This window comes from Lucilia sericata, unplaced genomic scaffold (assembly GCF_015586225.1).
Source record: "Lucilia sericata isolate MDLA Ls3-8-SP2 unplaced genomic scaffold, ASM1558622v1 Contig000331F_arrow, whole genome shotgun sequence".
In the NCBI taxonomy this organism is placed as follows: domain Eukaryota; kingdom Metazoa; phylum Arthropoda; class Insecta; order Diptera; family Calliphoridae; genus Lucilia; species Lucilia sericata.
In genome coordinates, this window is record NW_023994352.1 from 319425 (window position 1) to 337713 (window position 18289).

At 31.9% G+C, this 18289-nt stretch overlaps 2 protein-coding genes across 3 annotated transcripts; one reads left to right on the forward strand and one right to left on the reverse strand.

Annotated features, from left to right (window-relative positions):
- Positions 1 to 892: 892 nt before the first annotated feature.
- LOC119603724 (5-demethoxyubiquinone hydroxylase, mitochondrial) lies at positions 893 to 4062 on the forward strand. Its single transcript, XM_037955879.1, has 4 exons — positions 893 to 1063; positions 2850 to 3213; positions 3279 to 3397; positions 3744 to 4062. Exons 2-4 carry the CDS (start codon positions 2853 to 2855, stop codon positions 3900 to 3902), a joined length of 639 nt encoding a protein of 212 aa, XP_037811807.1. The 5' UTR covers positions 893 to 1063; positions 2850 to 2852; the 3' UTR covers positions 3903 to 4062.
- LOC119603723 (protein shifted) lies at positions 2074 to 16659 on the reverse strand. Of its 2 annotated transcripts, none has more exons than XM_037955877.1 (8): positions 16457 to 16659; positions 5820 to 6418; positions 5495 to 5755; positions 5276 to 5419; positions 4092 to 4292; positions 2683 to 2778; positions 2404 to 2607; positions 2074 to 2341 (listed from the first exon to the last, which is right to left on the reverse strand). In XM_037955877.1, the coding sequence occupies exons 2-8, from the start codon at positions 6412 to 6414 to the stop codon at positions 2325 to 2327; spliced, it is 1518 nt and encodes a 505-aa protein (XP_037811805.1). In that variant the 5' UTR covers positions 6415 to 6418; positions 16457 to 16659; the 3' UTR covers positions 2074 to 2324. The 2 variants fall into 2 exon arrangements, with proteins under 2 accessions (XP_037811805.1, XP_037811804.1); XM_037955876.1 differs by having other exon boundaries at positions 5222 to 5419.
- Between the last annotated feature and the right edge of the window lie 1630 nt (positions 16660 to 18289).

Sequence of the window (18289 nt, forward strand, 5' to 3'; positions counted from 1 at the left end):
AGGCGAATGTCAGAAAACTGTTGCACAATGTAAACGTCAGATGGCGCCATTTGACGAAAATAATCTGTTAAGTGTTATATTTTTAGGTTGCCGTATTTATAAGAAAATTTTATTACGATTCTATATAGGAGATGGCGCCAGCCTGGTTACCGGGCTGTGAAGGTTTAAAAACAAAGAAGAAAATTGGATAGACATTTTGTAAATTAATAAAAAAAATATGTTAGAGTAACAACATTCGTTCGAATCTTAAATAACCTTCATAAGTGATGGGATCTATAACCTATTATAGACAGATCTAGAAAAATTTCTCTGAGTAATTTGTATATACAGAACACATCCCTATTCTCCCGATACAGTTATTTGTTAATGATAATTTTGGAGGTAGACCTTATATAGAAATTATGGTCAATTATGGACCGATCCGAAACAAAATTCGCAAAATGATTTGAATATATGTATGTATATATACCCAGCAAAAACTGGATAATGACTTGTAATTACATAACCACTTACTTTTCAATGAGTACTACTTACCGTCTGCATTATTTTTAAGTACTTTATTTTGAGTTTTGACGTTTTATTTACACATTTTATTGACTCGTGCGCTATCAACTGTTTATTTTTAAACAAAACAAAAAAAAAAGTTTTTAAAACTTTTGAACTCCTTATTTAGAAGTACTCTTTAAATTGGTTATTTGTACGCGAGCGAGATAAGTACTTGCATCCAATGTCATCACCGTGTTAAATGTCCGTAGCAAACGTTTATTTATATAAAAATAACAAAATCAATTCATATTATTAACAAATTTTTCCTATTTTCAAATGTTAATATTATAAGTATTCTGTGTTTCAGTAGTATTAATTCTTGTCGAATTTTAAAAATTTTTATTCGTTATAATTCAATTTTGACCTGCATAAATATAATGACTAATCTGGCATCCCTAACATGTGTCTAATTTCTGTTATCAATCTCAAGTGAATGACAAACAAATAATTAAACAGCTGTCTAAAAAACTATTTCTGCTTCAAAAATTGTGAAATAAAATAATAAAAATAATTGTTTGTAAGTTAAATTAAAGTTTTATTTATATAAAATTCCAATTAGTTAAGTAATTGCTTCTTAGTTTGACGTTTTTAAATTCAAAACAAATGTTTATTTGCAATGTACTGAATGAGTGTTTTAAAGGAAAGGCCCGCCATGATGCATTTTAGCCAATCCCAAAATTGTTTTAAATTTTCTGCTTATTTTTTTATAATTAAAATGATTAGCTCTACATAGCATCATCCATCATTGAACATCCAGTTCAAATAATTTGAACAAAGTTTCATTTTTTGAATAAATTTGTTTTTCCTGACCATTTTGGAATGTTTCCACAAGGCTGATTATCTAATGCCGTAATTGTATTTAATGTTTGAAATTGTAAAATTTACTTTCTAATAAGAATGTTGTAAGTAGGTATCTCGAAACTGGGAGAGTTGATATTTAATTCTTTCCTTAACCTTATGGAACTTAAATAAAACTAAACCCATGGCAGGTTCTTAGATGCGTATAAAAAGACACAAGTGCATTTACATAGCTTTCTGTGCTTCTTGTCGTCGTGCGAAATGTAACACCTAGTGTCTGTATATCTATTTTCCGCTAGCGCCAGTCTAAGTCAGAGAGTTAACCTACTGTCTAAAAGCGTCCTAGTTTGCCCTTAAGGCAACTTATCCTTCGGTGTTGATACGAATTTTAGTCTTATTGACTCAACAATATTGAGTGACAGTTTATAAAAGGTTTCATTAAAAGATAATGCACGAATCATTCAACGTTTTGGAGAATATGTATGTATATCTTATGTTAGCTTTCATATGATTCCGTATCATGATACGTATCATTAGAAATCAAATCTACGATAAACTCTCAACATCTTAAGTTATTGTGTTTTATGACTCCAAAACTAAAAATTTTTTCTTCTATTGTCTTATATTCGCCAGGCCTCTAAATTTAATTTCATGATCAAACATATTTTACTTTCCCAGTTAAATTTAAAACCTCCTTACCCATTTCCCACAAATAATTAAACTTTACACTGAGAAAAAAATGTTTTTATATATTTAAATAAAATAATTTATCACAACTTTTTTTTAAAAAAGAACATTTTTATCGAAAATAATCCAAGTTATTAAACAATTGTCAAATAAGAGAACATTATGTTCCCATTGTTCATTTGAGCAATTGCTTATCAAAAGAAAACTTACAAATAACATACAAAACTTATAATTAATAAATTATCCTGGAAGAGAAGAAAAACATCTGTGATGTAGATTTCTGAAAATAAACATCAGTGTTTTTTAACACCTAGAAAAAAAGTAATATATAATTATTTAGAAATCTATATTTCAAACCATTCAAATACTTACGTCTGTTACAAAAACGGCCATAGAAACCATCCTTACATTTGCAAGTCTTATTAGGCATACAGTCGCCATGTTTACATTTTCGTTTACATGTATAACGCTGGCGATGACCAATTTCACAATGATCACCACTAAGACCCTCGGCACAGCGACAAAGGTTTGTGCCAATACAGCGGCCACCATGCATGCAAGATATTTCACATTTTGCTGTGGTGGGAGTAAATGGAAATAAAATGAAAATTATAATAATATAATTACTATTAAGATTAAAAATAAGCTTACAAAATTCACATCGTAGTCCATAGTAGCCTCTGGGACATTCACATTTATCCTTTTGCACACATTTGCCACCATTGAGGCATTTTTCAGCACAAATACCTTTAGGAATATAGAATAATATAATTATTTAAACGCTAATTGATAAATTAACTTAAATTATTTATTTTCAGAATATGTTGCGTCAAACGAAATCACTTTCTGGTCTCAAGGGTCAACAACTACAAAATTTCTATAAAACAGCTCTTTACTCGACTAGTACTACAACTCCACCACAATCGAAACAAAACATACGCCCTTCAGCACTTACAGATGAAATTATACGAGTTGATCATGCTGGAGAATTGGGAGCCGATCGTATTTATGCCGGTCAAATGGCAATTCTAGGTAACACTCCTATGGGTAAAACAATTGGTCATATGTGGGAGCAAGAAAAGGAGCATCGTCGTCAATTTGAGGGCTTAATACGCAAACATCGTGTTAGACCTACTGTTATGACACCACTTTGGAATGTAGCTGGTTTTGTATTGGGTGCAGGTGAGAAAAAATTTGAGGATTCTCAATATTTTATAGATTTTTATTGATTTATTTTTAAAATTTAGGCACAGCTTTAATGGGAGAAAAGGCAGCCATGGCCTGCACTGTTGCTGTGGAAACTGTTATCGTAGAACATTATAACGAACAACTAAGACAAATTATGGACTCACCAAATCCAGATAAGGTAAGTTCAAAATAAAATAAGCTTATTAAAAGATACAATAGAAAAAGAAGGGGATTCATTTCATGTCTGTTCTAAATAACAGATCAAAACTAAAAACTTACATAGAATATTGATGAGTATTAAGTATAAAATAAAGTAATGACAAGGGCAATAGGGCAGTTTGCGAATTATCTAGTTATTAATAAACGGTTTATATAACAAACCGCGATATTTACTTGTTAAATGAGTTTTTTGCATTATTTGTATAATTAGATTTAGGAAGTTGGGTTAAATATTTCCAAATAGAACTGTTATACATTACAAAAAAAGATTTCTTTTATATTAATTGATTATGAAACTCTTGCAGGAACTTCTTAAGACCATCACCAAATTCCGAGACGAAGAACAGGAACATCATGATACTGGCATTGATTGTGGTGCAGAGCAGGCTCCATTTTACAAAGCCATGACCGAAGTTATTAAACTGGGCTGTAAAACAGCCATTGCGATATCGAAAAAGATTTAAATTCATATACATCTTTAACTAATTTCAACATTAAGCTTTTATATAAAAACCATTCTTGCTGTATATAATTAATTCGTTTTTCTGTTTTTTCTTTCTTTCATTTCTAGTTTAAGTTTATATTTACTAAATATAAGATTGCAAAACTATAATTAAAAAGAAAGAATTCAATTAAAAAAACAATTTACTTACCACCCTCACATTGTGTGCCCTGATAACCATCCGGACATGAGCACACCGATGGAGCTGTACAATTGCCACCATTCATGCATTGGGGAAAACAAAATGCCTTCTCACAGTACTGACCAATATAACCCGAACGACACTGGCAAATGTTGCGATGATTGCAGAAACCATGTTCTCCACATTTCACATGACACTCGGGATCGGGACCTTAAAATGTTTTTTTGGGGTTTTGTGATATTTTTGATGGAATAATAATTTAAATTAATTTGACATGAATACAAGCGCTTATTAAATGAGACAGACACTATTTAAGAAATGTACATATATGGAGAAGAGAATTAAAGCAAATTAGGAGAAAATATTGAAAACAAGGAAATGAAGTAAGTGATATATTTTATAAGTTGTATGTAGTTTGGATTTGCTTAAAGTGTGGGTGGGTTTAATTATGTTACAGTTGGCTTTTAAACAGTAGGAAAAGGGCATATAAGCAAACATTGAGATGTAAAAAAAAGTAATATTTAAGCAATAATATAATTAATATTTTGGGATGTTCTTTTTTTAATTGTTTATAATTATGTAATATGCATGTGTAGGGAGTGACGAAAAGCCTTTAAGTGGGCATTTATTGCAAGTGAAAAAAATGTTAATTTAAGTTCTGTACTTATCTTTCAAAGTTGTGCTTTAAATTAGTATTTCGAAAAGGTTTTTTAAAAAAAGTTGAAGTTTTATTAATATGATTTCATTGTTTTTCCTGAGTTGCAATTTTACGATTTTACTGAAATTTTTAAGAAATATAAAAAGGAATTTGTATTGTGTAGTTTTTTTTTGTTAATGACTATTCCGATTTAATTGAATGAACTGAAATTTAAAATTTTCTCTTAAAATTTATTTTCTATTTAAATAAATTTTTATTAAATTTGGGATCACACAATTCAAATTCCTTTAAACTTTTGCCAACGAAGTTTCCTTAAATCTTGCAAAACTAACTTTTTTAGAAAACATTTAGTTTCTGCTTAAAATCATATTAAAAATTTGAAAAAATTCTTCAAATTTAGTTAATTTTGGTTTTTCAGTTCTGTTTTTGTTTGTTTCTAATTGTTGAATTTACACACAGAGAGTACATAAATATACACTACCTTGCATAGATGTAATTAGTGTAGGATTGGAAGCGTCTAGGCTATCATACACACCTCTATGTGCACACTCCTTTTTGAAATTCAAACGCAACGGAGTGCCTGGCAACGGATTACCGCTGCGATTGTGTATGGTGAGACCTACATTAAACATGGCAGTGCCCGAATTATTACCGCTGCAGGGTAGAAAGACGCTAAAATCTGTAAAACCCAACAAAAACAATAACAACGAAAACATTAACATTCAATTATTTGTACTTTACTAACTACTCTTACTTTTCTCTTCGTTGGGTATACGTCCTTTGGGTTTTATTGACACAGTGGGTGCTTTTAGTATACTCTCATCCATTGTCTCGAGTAAATCGAAATGATAGAAATATTTCCGATGTCCTGACTTCCAGGTGAAATTGACATAATTTACTTCGGCGGGTATTATTAAATATTCATAATATCTACTGTCTAGTATGTGATTTAGTACATGACCATTTTGTATGGCATAGACGGGGCCATGCAGAGAATTCTGGGGAAAGAATAAATCTTTAAGAAAACAAAGAAAGTTGTGTTAGATTGTAGTTGTAAAATGCAACATTTAAAACATTACCAGTCAAAACTTTTAATTGTTGTTCAGTGATCCACAAGGAAATGTTGTCATCGGGATCATTGGATCTATTGTGTTTTCTATGATGGGCTCTACGTTGTTTATTACTTTCACCTTTGCGCCCTTTAGCGCCATGAGGTTTGGAACCACCTGTTAAGCTACTGCTATTATAATTAAGAGAATGACCATTGGAAGATTTGTGTTTCTTTTCATTGTAATTATGATTATTGTTGTTATTGTTATTATTGTGGTGTTGATTATTTTTCTTGTTACGCTTTCCTAGTACTTCATAAGAAGAACCACTACTACTGCCGCCGCTATTCCCCCTAGTATGGTGCTGCTGTTGATGATGATGAGCGCCCACTTCATTTATTTGCTGTTGCTGTTGTTGTGCATCATGCTTCTGTTGTTGCTGTCTAGCCTCTATCCCATCAATCCAATTTGCTAAATACAACAACATCAGCAATAGATAAATAAACTTGCAACGAAACATTGAGACATTCCTCCGTCTCCGTGGTCGCTCCTGCAGCGTGTATAAATCATGGTCATGGGATCTGTTAATTTTTTTATTGTTACAGTTGTTGTGACTCTTGAGCATTATTCTGCAAAAGGGAAAAATAAGAAAAAAAAATACAACTAAAAAGTTTGTCGTTGAAATAGTGAAGAGTAGGATTATTGTTAATTTCTGTTTAAAGTGCAACCAACTAAATCAGCATTTAATTGTTGAGTCCATCATATTTGCTGTTGTTATTCTTGTTTTTCTATTTTATAATTTATAGCTGAAGTATTTAACATTATAAGCAGAGTGTGATCGTGTTTAAGTGTGTTTACATTAACAATTCCATAGAAATTATAATCAGCTCAAATAGATTTTCTAAGAATTTCATAAAGTTTTCGGAATTTATTAAATTTTTTAAAGTATTTTAATTTTAGTATTTTAATTTTAGCGTTTAAAGCAAAAAATTTCCTTTTTGCAGTTTAATCTAGTGTTAAAATAAAGAACTTATCTAGTATTAATAATATTGTGAGTAGAATGAAGAAGAGCCATATTTGACCAGAATTTAATGGATTTGTAATCAAATTAAATTATAAAACCATTGACGAAAAAGTCTGCAAGTAAGACCCAGATGTGATTTGTTCTATACATTATACGTTTTTCGCCAAACAAGCCGATGTTGGAAAAATAGATTCTTAACCCTAAAGGTCTAAATTGCATAAACTGCTTATGATATTAAACACGTATAAAATTATCCCACAAATAGTTCTATTCTTTTAATAGAAGTCAAAGTTTCACATTCCTTCGAACTACATACATACTTCGTCAATTAAATAAATCAATTTCCCACAAATACAGTAAAACTTAAAACAAACATACTTCAGACAGTGAATACCGTTAATATAATTTTATGTACATACATATTTTAATAATTGTAATGATGATCCATCCAACCAGAAATGGAATTCTAAATCTTGATTAAACACAAAAGATAGGAGAGGAACAACAATATCAGCTACAACACAGCAAACAAGGTATTTAGTAACACTTTAAATGCCAACTCTTATAACTGTATTTATTTGTTACTGCTCATGACATTTTTGTCTCGATATCTTTAATCTCTGACCATAACAGGACAATCGTAAAATACACCTGAAATGTTGTGCCTATTTGTTGTTGTTGTCCCCGTAGTTGCTGTGGTTTGTTGTGTAAAGAATGTAACAAGTTTTCCGGTTGAACCCAATATGCCCATAATCAAATGGTAGTGACATCTGGCCTCAACATAAACATCATGAACATAATTATCATTATGATCATAATGCTGATCATCATCATCATTATTGTTGGGACCATCATTATTATAGCTGGTTGGGCTGATGTTTTATAAACAAAGAAATTGAATGCAACTACAAGAAGACAAGACATCGGGCAGACAGGGTTCAGCTAGAGACACAATATAAAGAGCCAAGTTGTTGTTTAAGAAGCAACTAGTGGCAGTAGTAAAAGTAGCATTCAACCGTAGTAACACAGTCAGTCAGACAGACAACACGATGGATGATTTATAAAAACAAATACAACAAGATGAAGAAGAAAAAAAAATTAACAAAATGTAAGAGAGAAGGGAACAACCACCAATCGACCAAAATAAGCAAAACACGGCCTAAAACGACGACGACGACGACAACAACGACAATAATAACAAAAACAACAAGAAAATAACAACCTTTACCAACAAGAGGCCACGGCAACAACATGATCAACAGCAGGAAACGTTAATTTTTTTATTTGTAAGATTTGTTGTTGTTGTTGTTGTTGCTGGTTTTGTATTATGTTGTGTTCATCTGTCTTTCTGGGTTTTGTTGAATGTTCGTCTGGCTGGTCACAGCAACAACAAATACAAGAACGGGTGTTTTTTCTGTTGTCTTGTGTTCTTTATGCTTTATTTAAACATTTAAAACGTGTTCAAGTGGTCACTAAATGTACACAGGTAAGAAGACCAGTGGTCATCGTCATCATCATCTCCATCGTAATTATCATCATCATCAACACCATCGTCATGATCAGCCGATACCTTTTTTTTATTGCATTAAAAAATATGGGATACTTGTTAATGCCGCTGCTGTTCACTCACTTGTTTCTTCTTTTTTATGGATCAGAGTCTACAAAGAGTGTTATATTGGGAAAGCCATAAAACGGCCCTACGAAAAAAAAATTGTTTTCCTGCAGAAGACAATTGGGATTGGATTGGGAATGGATTGGGATTGGATTGGATTGGATTGGGATTGGATTGGGATTGGATTGGGATTGGATTGGGATTGGATGGGATTGGGATTGGATTGGATTGGGATTGGATTGGGATTGGGATTGGATTGGGATTGGATTGGGATTGGATTGGGATTGGATTGGGATTGGATTGGGATTGGATTGGGATTGGATTGGGATTGGATTGGAATTGGATTGGGATTGGATTGGGATTGGATTGGGATTGGATTGGGATTGGATTGGGATGGGATTGGATTGGGATTGGGATTGGATTGGGATTGGATTGGGATTGGATTGGGATTGGATTGGGATTGGATTGGGATTGGGATTGGGATTGGGATGGGATTGGATTGGATTGGGATTGGATTGGGATTGGGATTGGATTGGATTGGATTGGGATTGGATTGGGATTGGATTGGGATTGGATTGGGATTGGATTGGGATTGGATTGGATTGGGATTGGATTGGGATTGGATTGGGATTGGATTGGATTGGGATTGGATTGGGATTGGATTGGGATTGGATTGGGATTGGATTGGGATTGGATTGGGATGGATTGGGATTGGATGGATTGGGATTGGATTGGGATTGGATTGGATTGGGATTGGATTGGATTGGGATTGGATTGGATTGGGATTGGATTGGGATTGGATTGGGATTGGATTGGGATTGGATTGGGATTGGATTGGATTGGATTGGGATTGGATTGGGATTGGATTGGATTGGATTGGGATTGGATTGGGATTGGATTGGGATTGGATTGGGATTGGATTGGGATTGGATTGGGATTGGATTGGGATTGGATTGGGATTGGATTGGGATTGGATTGGGATTGGATTGGGATTGGATTGGGATTGGATTGGGATTGGATTGGGATTGGATTGGGATTGGATTGGGATTGGATTGGGATTGGATTGGGATTGGATTGGGATTGGATTGGGATTGGATTGGGATTGGGATTGGGATTGGATTGGGATTGGATTGGATTGGGATTGGATTGGGATTGGGATTGGATTGGGATTGGATTGGGATTGGATTGGGATTGGATATGGATTGGGATTAGTTTGGGATTGGATGAGAATATGATTGGACATTAATTGGAATTGGAGTACATTTTTGCAAATTCGCCAGAAAGGGATTGAAATTTTTAAACTTCCTTAACATCCATAAATCAGAAAATCCTTTCAGATCACCACAAGTAAAACACGAATTTCTCCACAGCATATATTTCCAATGGAAGAATTCATTATTTCAAAGCACGACTTTTTAACTTAGATTATTAAGTGATGTTTTTTTTTTTTTTTTGTTTTATATATTTTTTATTATTTTTTCATCGCTATTGGTGTGATGTACTACAATGTATTTTTGTGTTATTGTTGTTGTTGTTATAACTAATGTTGTTGCTGTCGTCATCTTAAGTGTATGTTTTGTTGTAGTTTTTTGTAAAGTAGTTTGTATGTGTTGAAATTAACACATCTCCCTTTTTATTATTATGGTATTATTATCCACAAACGCACACAAACACTCTTACATACACACCCTACACTCCACTGTCCACCGGTTAAAGGAGTAGCTGTTTTATGAGCAGATTAACATAAACACACTTGGCCAAATTGTAACAAACAGTGCCACAGACATACAGACGAGCTGGTCTGGTTGGCTAGCAGGCTGATGTTTTTAAAAACAGAAATGATTTTTGACACTTTTGTTTTTAAATGAGCCATAAATTTGTCATGATCATAAAGACAGTGGAGAGGGATTAAGAACAGCAGCAACAACAACACGAGAAACAAAAAGAAAGAAAAGGATTTTAACGCCTAAATTAACACTAAATTAAATGAGGCAATTAAGTATTCAAGTAGAAAAAAAGGTCGTGTCTTGTGTTTGCTTCTTATGGAAAATGTTTGTTAATGACGATGTTTGTGAAATTGTTTGTTTAATTGGATTTAATTTAGACGATTTACAAGCAAATGACCATGTTCGAATTTCAAATTTTTTTGGAGTGTTGTTTTTTAATTTTTTACTTATGGCATTAACTTATAGTTCCAGAAATTCAATGAAAGTGGACATTCTGATACAAGATTCTTTCATTAGTGGAATTTGTTTTCTTTCTACAATTAAATCAAAATTCCTGTATCACTAATCTTTTGTTTTCCGACACCGTCTACGAAATAAAGCCCGAGTTCGTCACAAGGAAACTATGATTCTTCCTTTCACTCAATACAAGTTATTTTGGTATTAAAAAACTTTTTCTGAATGCTTCAGCCTGAAATTCTTGGGTTTTAACCAAACTCCACAACCTCATGGACTGGATATGGATTGGATATGGATTGGATATGGATTGGATTGGATTGATTGGATATGGATTGGATATGGATTGGATATGGATTGGATATGGATTGGATATGGATTGGATATGGATGGATATGGATTGGATATGGATTGATCTGGATGGATATGATTGGATATGGATTGGATATGGATTGGATATGGATTGGATATGGATTGGATATGGATTGGATATGGATTGGATATGGATTGGATATGGATTGGATATGGTATTGGATATGATGGATAGATGGATATGGATTGGGATATGGATTGGATATGGATTGGATATGGATTGGATATGATTGATTAGGATGGATATGGATTGGATATGGATTGTATATGGATTGGATATGGATTGGATATGGATTGGATAGGATTGGATATGGATTGGATATGGATTGATATGGATGGATATGGATTGGATATGGATTGGATATGGATGATATGGATGGATATGGATTGATATGATTGGATATGGATTGGATATGGATTGGATATGGATTGGATATTGGATTGGATGGATGGATTGGATATGGATTGGATATGGATTGGATATGGATGGATCTGGATTGGATATGGATTGGATATGGATTGGATATGGATTGGATATGGATTGGATATGGATTGTATTGACTAAGTTATAGTCAAGACAATATCCGATAAGTTTTAACGAATATATCGCTTTACCGAAAATCATAATGTAGAAATAAGGACAAAGTTTCCTGTTCATAACGTTCAGAAATTATTAATATTAAATAAATATTAATAATTTCCCGAGCCTTTAGTAACAATAAAAATACTCTCAGGTGGATATCGCTTTCATATATAGTGGTCTTCTAAGTCTCCTATTATCCGCTCAAACACTTTAACTTATAATTTGTAATTCTTTATTTATTTGTTGTTATCACACTAATGCGTTCATTATGACTCTTTTTGTTGTTGTTCTTAGACTTAGCCAAGTAGTTTTTATCGTTGTTATTTGTACTATTGGTGTCTCATAACACACCACCAGTAGCCATCCACAGTTAAATGCACTTTGTTGTTGCTGCCGTTGTTCTTCTTGTTGCACAACAGACAGGTGAAGAATCAACAGAAAACAAAAAAGGAAACAAAATAATAATAAAAAAATGAAATAATAAAATGTACTCTTACACCAACACCACCCATTCCATAGTAGAGGAGAAGTACACAATCAACCAAGCAAGCAACCATCCATCCATCCGTTCATCGTTTATTCACACTCTGCGATCACATGCTGATTTGTGTGCGAGAGTGCAACTAACTAAATGCTCGTCTGTCTGTCTGTCCATCCATCTGTCTGTCTAACTCTGACTTGTTTGCTGTTGTCTTGTCTGCATATTTATGTATATTTGTGCAAGCAAGTGTATGTACGAATGGTATGTAATTGCATATTTGTATGTACATATTTTAGCTTCTACTGCTTCTTCTTTTTTTTCTTACCAATATTTATTTTTTGCCGGCCGGTTACGTCCGACGACGATCACTATTTCTTTACTTTGTTTTTGTAAATATTGTTGTACAATTTATCAAGGTTTATTACTGGTGTTGTGTACAATCAAAAACACTCACACTTACTCTGCACTTACATAGTACATACACAAACTTACATTCATGTACATATTTAGTAAAAATTGCAAACTAAAATTGATTATTTTAGAATAAACGATTGATGATCGTTTAACTGATTGTCAATTGCCTGTCTATTCATATCCATATGTCTTGCTGGCACGCCATATGTCTGTCTGTCTCTCTCTCCTTCCGCTTGTCTATACGTCTGCATTGAGTTTGTTAACGGTCACAGTGACGTCTTAAAGTCTCGTTGGTATTGCTTAATTTTCCTTAATAAAAACTGATCGTATTTAAAGTTTGCCAAACAACTTTTTTCTTTTGGTTTTTATACGAATTCTTCATTGTTAAAGTTAATTGTGAAGATCATCATCATTATGATGTTTGTATATGATATAACAAAAAGAAAAAAGAAACAAGTTGTATACCCCGACCCTGAATAAAAATGATATATAATTCAGCTAAACTAATTCTTTGTACATACACAGCGTGTTTATACAGTGTATGACAGTTAAAAAGGTTTGAGGAATTAATAAAATTATCGTAAAGAAGAAGTTTTTAGATCTTTGCAAAAAACTATTGTATGGTTATCTATTTATAATGAAGCATTAGGCAGGGGTTTTTTCTGAAATTATAAAATTTTAAGGTTTTTCAAAAGATTTTCCTTATGATTTACCAAGTTTATCTTACATTTTCTTAAAAATTCGATATATTATGAGCTCCACTTGTTTTCCTTTTGGTACAATACTTATTGGGTATGTCTCCGAGAATTTAAATATTAAACGGAAAGAGTGTATATTCGCTATATGGAATCTGAATGAAAGCATGTGTCGTAAATTTAAAATGAATTTCAAAAGGGAGCTCTATATTTGGATTTAGATCTTTATGGATTGACCCATTTGACATTTATTTGCTAACTCATTTATTACATTCATGCAGAATTTTATTATTATATAGTTATGAATATAAAAATTAGAGTTACTTTAGGAATAGAGCCTGAAGTGGACTGAGCTCTACAGGAATTTGAATGAGTAAAATTTTGTATTTTCTGTAAGAAGTTATTGTAGGTTCTATTATGAACTAATTCTTATGGACTTTGAGAGATTTTAGTTATTCAAAAACAGTTATAAAATAAATAAATCGAATTCCAAGGCCTGTTCTATACATTTTCAATAAAATATTTATGGAAAATTCCAGCTATCTAGCTCTTCTTGTTTAGATCCTATAGTGCTTTCATCAGACAGACGGACAAGGCTAGATCTTCTTATAATATAATTAGGAACCAGAATATATATAACCTCTGTGGGGCCGGGACCAATATTTCGATTTATTACAAAATAAAGAAATCAATATCGTTTTTCGTTTCGGTCCCAAACTGTTCTAAAATATTACTTTTAAGGGCAAAGATAAAAATACGTCTGCTAAACAAGAGCTGAATTACCGCATTCGTAATGGAGTAAAACTGATCGTAATGTTCGTTTTTCTGATTATGACATTCGATATTGAACAATCACATACGTGATTGAAAAATCTTTGGTTTCGAAAACACATTTCGATATTGAAATTAAGCGGAAATGTACTAGATTTCTCAATATTGAATCACTCGGTCACTTATGCAGTAAACGATTAAGCATTCGTATCGACATGCGGTAATCCTGTCCTGTTAAATAATTCTATATAAAAATCCCCTATTTCTCACCAAAAACGTAGATCCATTTGTCGTGTGTATGTCTATTATAAAAAACGTATCCATAATCTGATCTTAACCTAAACCTATCTTTAAGCTATATACGCTCTTAATAAACTGCTGAGTTCTTAATAGTTATTTAAAGGCTCCGGATTGTCTAAACGAATGAACTCACTTATGAATTGGCTTATAACTTTTGTGGGTCCAGTATTATTTGGAAGTACGAAACTAATGTCGTTTTTGATGATATATATAAGAATTGGTTTCAAACTGTTCAAAAATATTACATTTAAAGGCAAAGATATGAAAACGTGTGGTAAACAGGGGCTGAATTACCGCAATCGTAATGGAGCAAAATTGATCGTGGTTTTCCTTTTTCGATATTGATAAAGAAATCCTGGGACCGAATTATCACATACATGATTGATTCGATATCGAAATTAAGCTAAAATCTACTAGATTTCTAGTTCGATATTGAATTGCATCATCTAACAAACAAAAATTACGATTAAATTTCTGCACCAGTACATTTTACCTTAATTTCGATTTCGGGCCGTTTCTGTTAAAGAATTCTATATAAAAACCCCAATATCTCGCCAAAAACGTAGATCCAGTTGTCGTTGGGATGTCTATTATATAAAGCGTATACATATGCCCGTTCTATAATCTGATCTAAATATATACCCACCTTTAGGCTATTTATGTTATTAACAGTTATGTAAAGACACCTGAGTGTCTTAAAACATTCTTGGAAGACTACGTAAATACAGATATCATTCAAATCGGTCCATAAAAGAGCAAATCTTTAGTCGGACCTTTGACTTTGGTGATGCATGAATTTAAACAGTTCAAATATTACGCGACTATGATTCCAACTCCAACCTTTGTTTTTATCACTAACTGTATACTCCTGTTCGTATGTGCATTTAAAAACTATATAGACTCATAAACGAATGAACCCACAGAAAAGCTTATGGCTGCAGAGATGGACGGTCGGACGGACAGACGGGCATGTGCATCAATAAATTAAAATGATTTTTGCTACTTGTTTTATAAATTAAATGCGTGTTGCTTTACTGATGGGGATGGAAGCTGCTGTTGTTGCTGTTCGTTGGTTGGTGTTAAATTGATTTGATATTTAATTTTTTTTTTTTTTTCATTTACAACTTAAAAATTCATCGATTTCCGTTGTTCTTCTGGGATTTTTTTACTCCATATTTTCACCCAATCAATTTGGACTTGTATAAAACGGCACAACAACAAAATGCACTTTAAACAACAACAACAACAAAAAAAGAAACAATTTAAATTGCGTATCGTATGGTTATGATATTAACATTGTTGTTGTAATTGAGGTTTTAATTTCAATTTCGAATTTAAATTTACTATAATGTTTTTGAACGTCTCGTCTGGTCTCTTAATTTACCACTTAACACTTGTAAGTTTCCTTTTGCTGTTTTTTTTTTGTATAAAAATATTCTGTAAATGGAAAATTGAACTTGTTGTTGTTTTTGATGCTGTTCCCCTTTAGTTTTTTTAAATTGTTTGTTGTTCAAGTTGGTAGTTTAAATTAAATTGGTTACTCATTTAAATTACACACAAACACTTACATTCAATTTATTATAAACTTTAGTTTTTATGACAATATGTTTTTTTAAGATTAGTTTATTTTTGTTATTAACAAGTTGGTCTGTTTTAATTCAAATTTTAATTTATTTTTTTACAAACCACAAAAGTCCAACAATCATCATACACATGTGTGCAAAAAATTAAAATTTAAAACAAAAAAAAAAAAAAACAACAGAAAACACCTCATTAACAACTATTTAGTTTGATTTTTATTAGCCAATTAACAACAAACCAAAACCCCCCAACAAAATTTGTATTTCGATTAAATGATGATCAACAACATTAACTTCATCATTATCATCATAATGATCAGGAAGGTAGTACTAAACACCTTTTATATCTGTGTGTATGTTTGTTTTTTAGATTGTGTTGTAAAAAACTCGAATCTTCTTAGATTTTAACACATCGCACCACAATCGAATATACACTCTTACTCACTTTAAATAGATATTTTAATTTTAATAACAACAATGATAAAATAAAATTAAAATCAACTACAACAAATTTCACACAAAATCACTAACAACAAACAAATTTAATTTAAGAATTATACAAATTAACAACAATAATAATGTGTTGACTTATTTAAAATGTTTTTGTTTAACTTTTTGTTTTTATTTCTTTTTTTGTAAATTTATTTAAACCAACTTTTTGAACCAGGCAATCAAGTCAGTAGTATGCCGCTATTTTAACGTTCAACAACTTGTTCAGATCGAACTTCACTTAAAACTAAACAGACGTTCTGCTGGCGAAACAATCTTTGGGTCAGTTTCTCAAATTAAAAAACAGATACACCACAACAACAAGTGTTCTTTCTTTCTGTTCAGCTTTAGCTTGTTGTCTATACTTTGCTGTTGGCTAGATGACTGAATGAATGACTAAATAAATAGCTGTTGAACTGAATGGTTTGTTGTCTTGTTGGTTGGTGGGTGCTCAAACTCATACATAATGTTTTTTTTGTCTTAAAGATAGTTTCGTATTTTGGTCTTGTGCAAATCAGATAAAGTCAGGGTGTGGAAATATTTTTTATTTAAATATAAATTTTTGCATTTACGAGTCTGCTTAATTATGTAAGGATTTAACTGTGCTGAGCTTTATGTTTAAGTTATAAATAAAAGTGTCTTCGCGCTGTAATAACTTCCAGAATCTACCATCAATAAAAATAATATTTTGTCATTCCGTTTGTAACACATCGAAATATTGGTCTGAGACCCATAAAGATATGTAGTATACTCTGGGTCCTTTAAGACGATATAGTCATGACCATGCTGTCACTCTGTTCAAAACACGATAAAACTGAAATTTTGCTCAAACTAAAATGGACAATATCGGTCTACGATTTCACCCAACCTTCAAATAGATGTTCTTCATAAAATGTATTTTACTCTTCATAAAATTACTTTGAGATGTTTAGCAATGAATATAGCAGCCAAAATGTTTATGTCAAATTTTATGACGATCGGTCTATAATTGACACCCCCTCAGAAAATTACTTTAACGTCCATAACTGGCTTAAAAATGCCAGTATAGTAACGAAAATCGACATAAACAATTTAATGAAGATCGTTTCATATTTAACCCTATCTCTCCAGAAAAATACTTTAGCAACGAAATACGCCATAAACAAGTTTTGTAGAACCCAAAATCTTTGTCAAATTTAATGAGGATCGGTACACATTTATCCCTACTTCTATTACAGGTCCCCTTTAGAAAGTGACTTTAACTTTCCTCCTCAAAAAATGAAATTCGACATGAACTAGTTTATATGAAATAAGATCTTTTTGTCATATTTTATGAAGATCGGGCCATATTGGATTTAAGTCTTATGTGTATACTCTTTATAAAATGATAACTGGCTTAAAAACATAACAAGTGTTATTGAAACCAAAATCTTTTTAAAATTTTATGAGGATTGGTACATATGTAATTGATAATACCTCCTATAAAACCCATTTAACACCATAACTACTCTATAAATCATAAAATGATAGTTCAAAAGTAACTCAACCGATGTCTTCCGATCGGGATGAACTGTTTACCAATGTTGGTCCTATTGGATACATAGTAATTTGGATGCAATTTTTCATCAAGATCGATCAGTTCAGTATAATCTAAGATTTTAAATTTGGGTAACAATTAAGATGAGTTAATCGATAACTATTTGCGATATATAAAAAAGAATAAGGTTTGAATTAGATCTAGATTTGGGTAAATTTATTCAACAATTGAGAAAAAATATTTTTTTTTTTCGTAATTTTTAGTGGTTTTAATATTTTGATGTTTGCAAAAATGTGAAAAAAGTTATCCTAATATAAAAAAAATTGTATATGATTCAGCATATCCCAATTAATAGCTAATTGTTGTTTTTTTCAGTTAATTGACAACACTAAAAACAACTAGAAATAAATTAGTGCCCGACTTTGAATTTCGTTGATAAATGCTCGATTTGATATGGAAGAAAAATCATTAAAATTTTGAAGG

Excerpts from the sequence above, each read along its gene's own strand:
- LOC119603724 (XM_037955879.1), top strand. The coding sequence starts at position 2,853 with ATGTTGCGTCAAACGAAATCACTTTCTGGTCTCAAGGGTCAACAACTA. Across the intron at positions 3,214-3,278 it reads TGGTTTTGTATTGGGTGCAG|GCACAGCTTTAATGGGAGAA; the intron begins GTGAGAAAAAAT and ends TTTAAAATTTAG. Across the intron at positions 3,398-3,743 it reads ACTCACCAAATCCAGATAAG|GAACTTCTTAAGACCATCAC; the intron begins GTAAGTTCAAAA and ends AAACTCTTGCAG.
- LOC119603723 (XM_037955876.1), bottom strand. The coding sequence starts at position 6,414 with ATGCTCAAGAGTCACAACAACTGTAACAATAAAAAAATTAACAGATCC. Across the intron at positions 5,420-5,494 it reads TATACCCAACGAAGAGAAAA|ATTTTAGCGTCTTTCTACCC; the intron begins GTAAGAGTAGTT and ends TGGGTTTTACAG. Across the intron at positions 4,293-5,221 it reads ACTAATTACATCTATGCAAG|GTCCCGATCCCGAGTGTCAT; the intron begins GTAGTGTATATT and ends AAACATTTTAAG.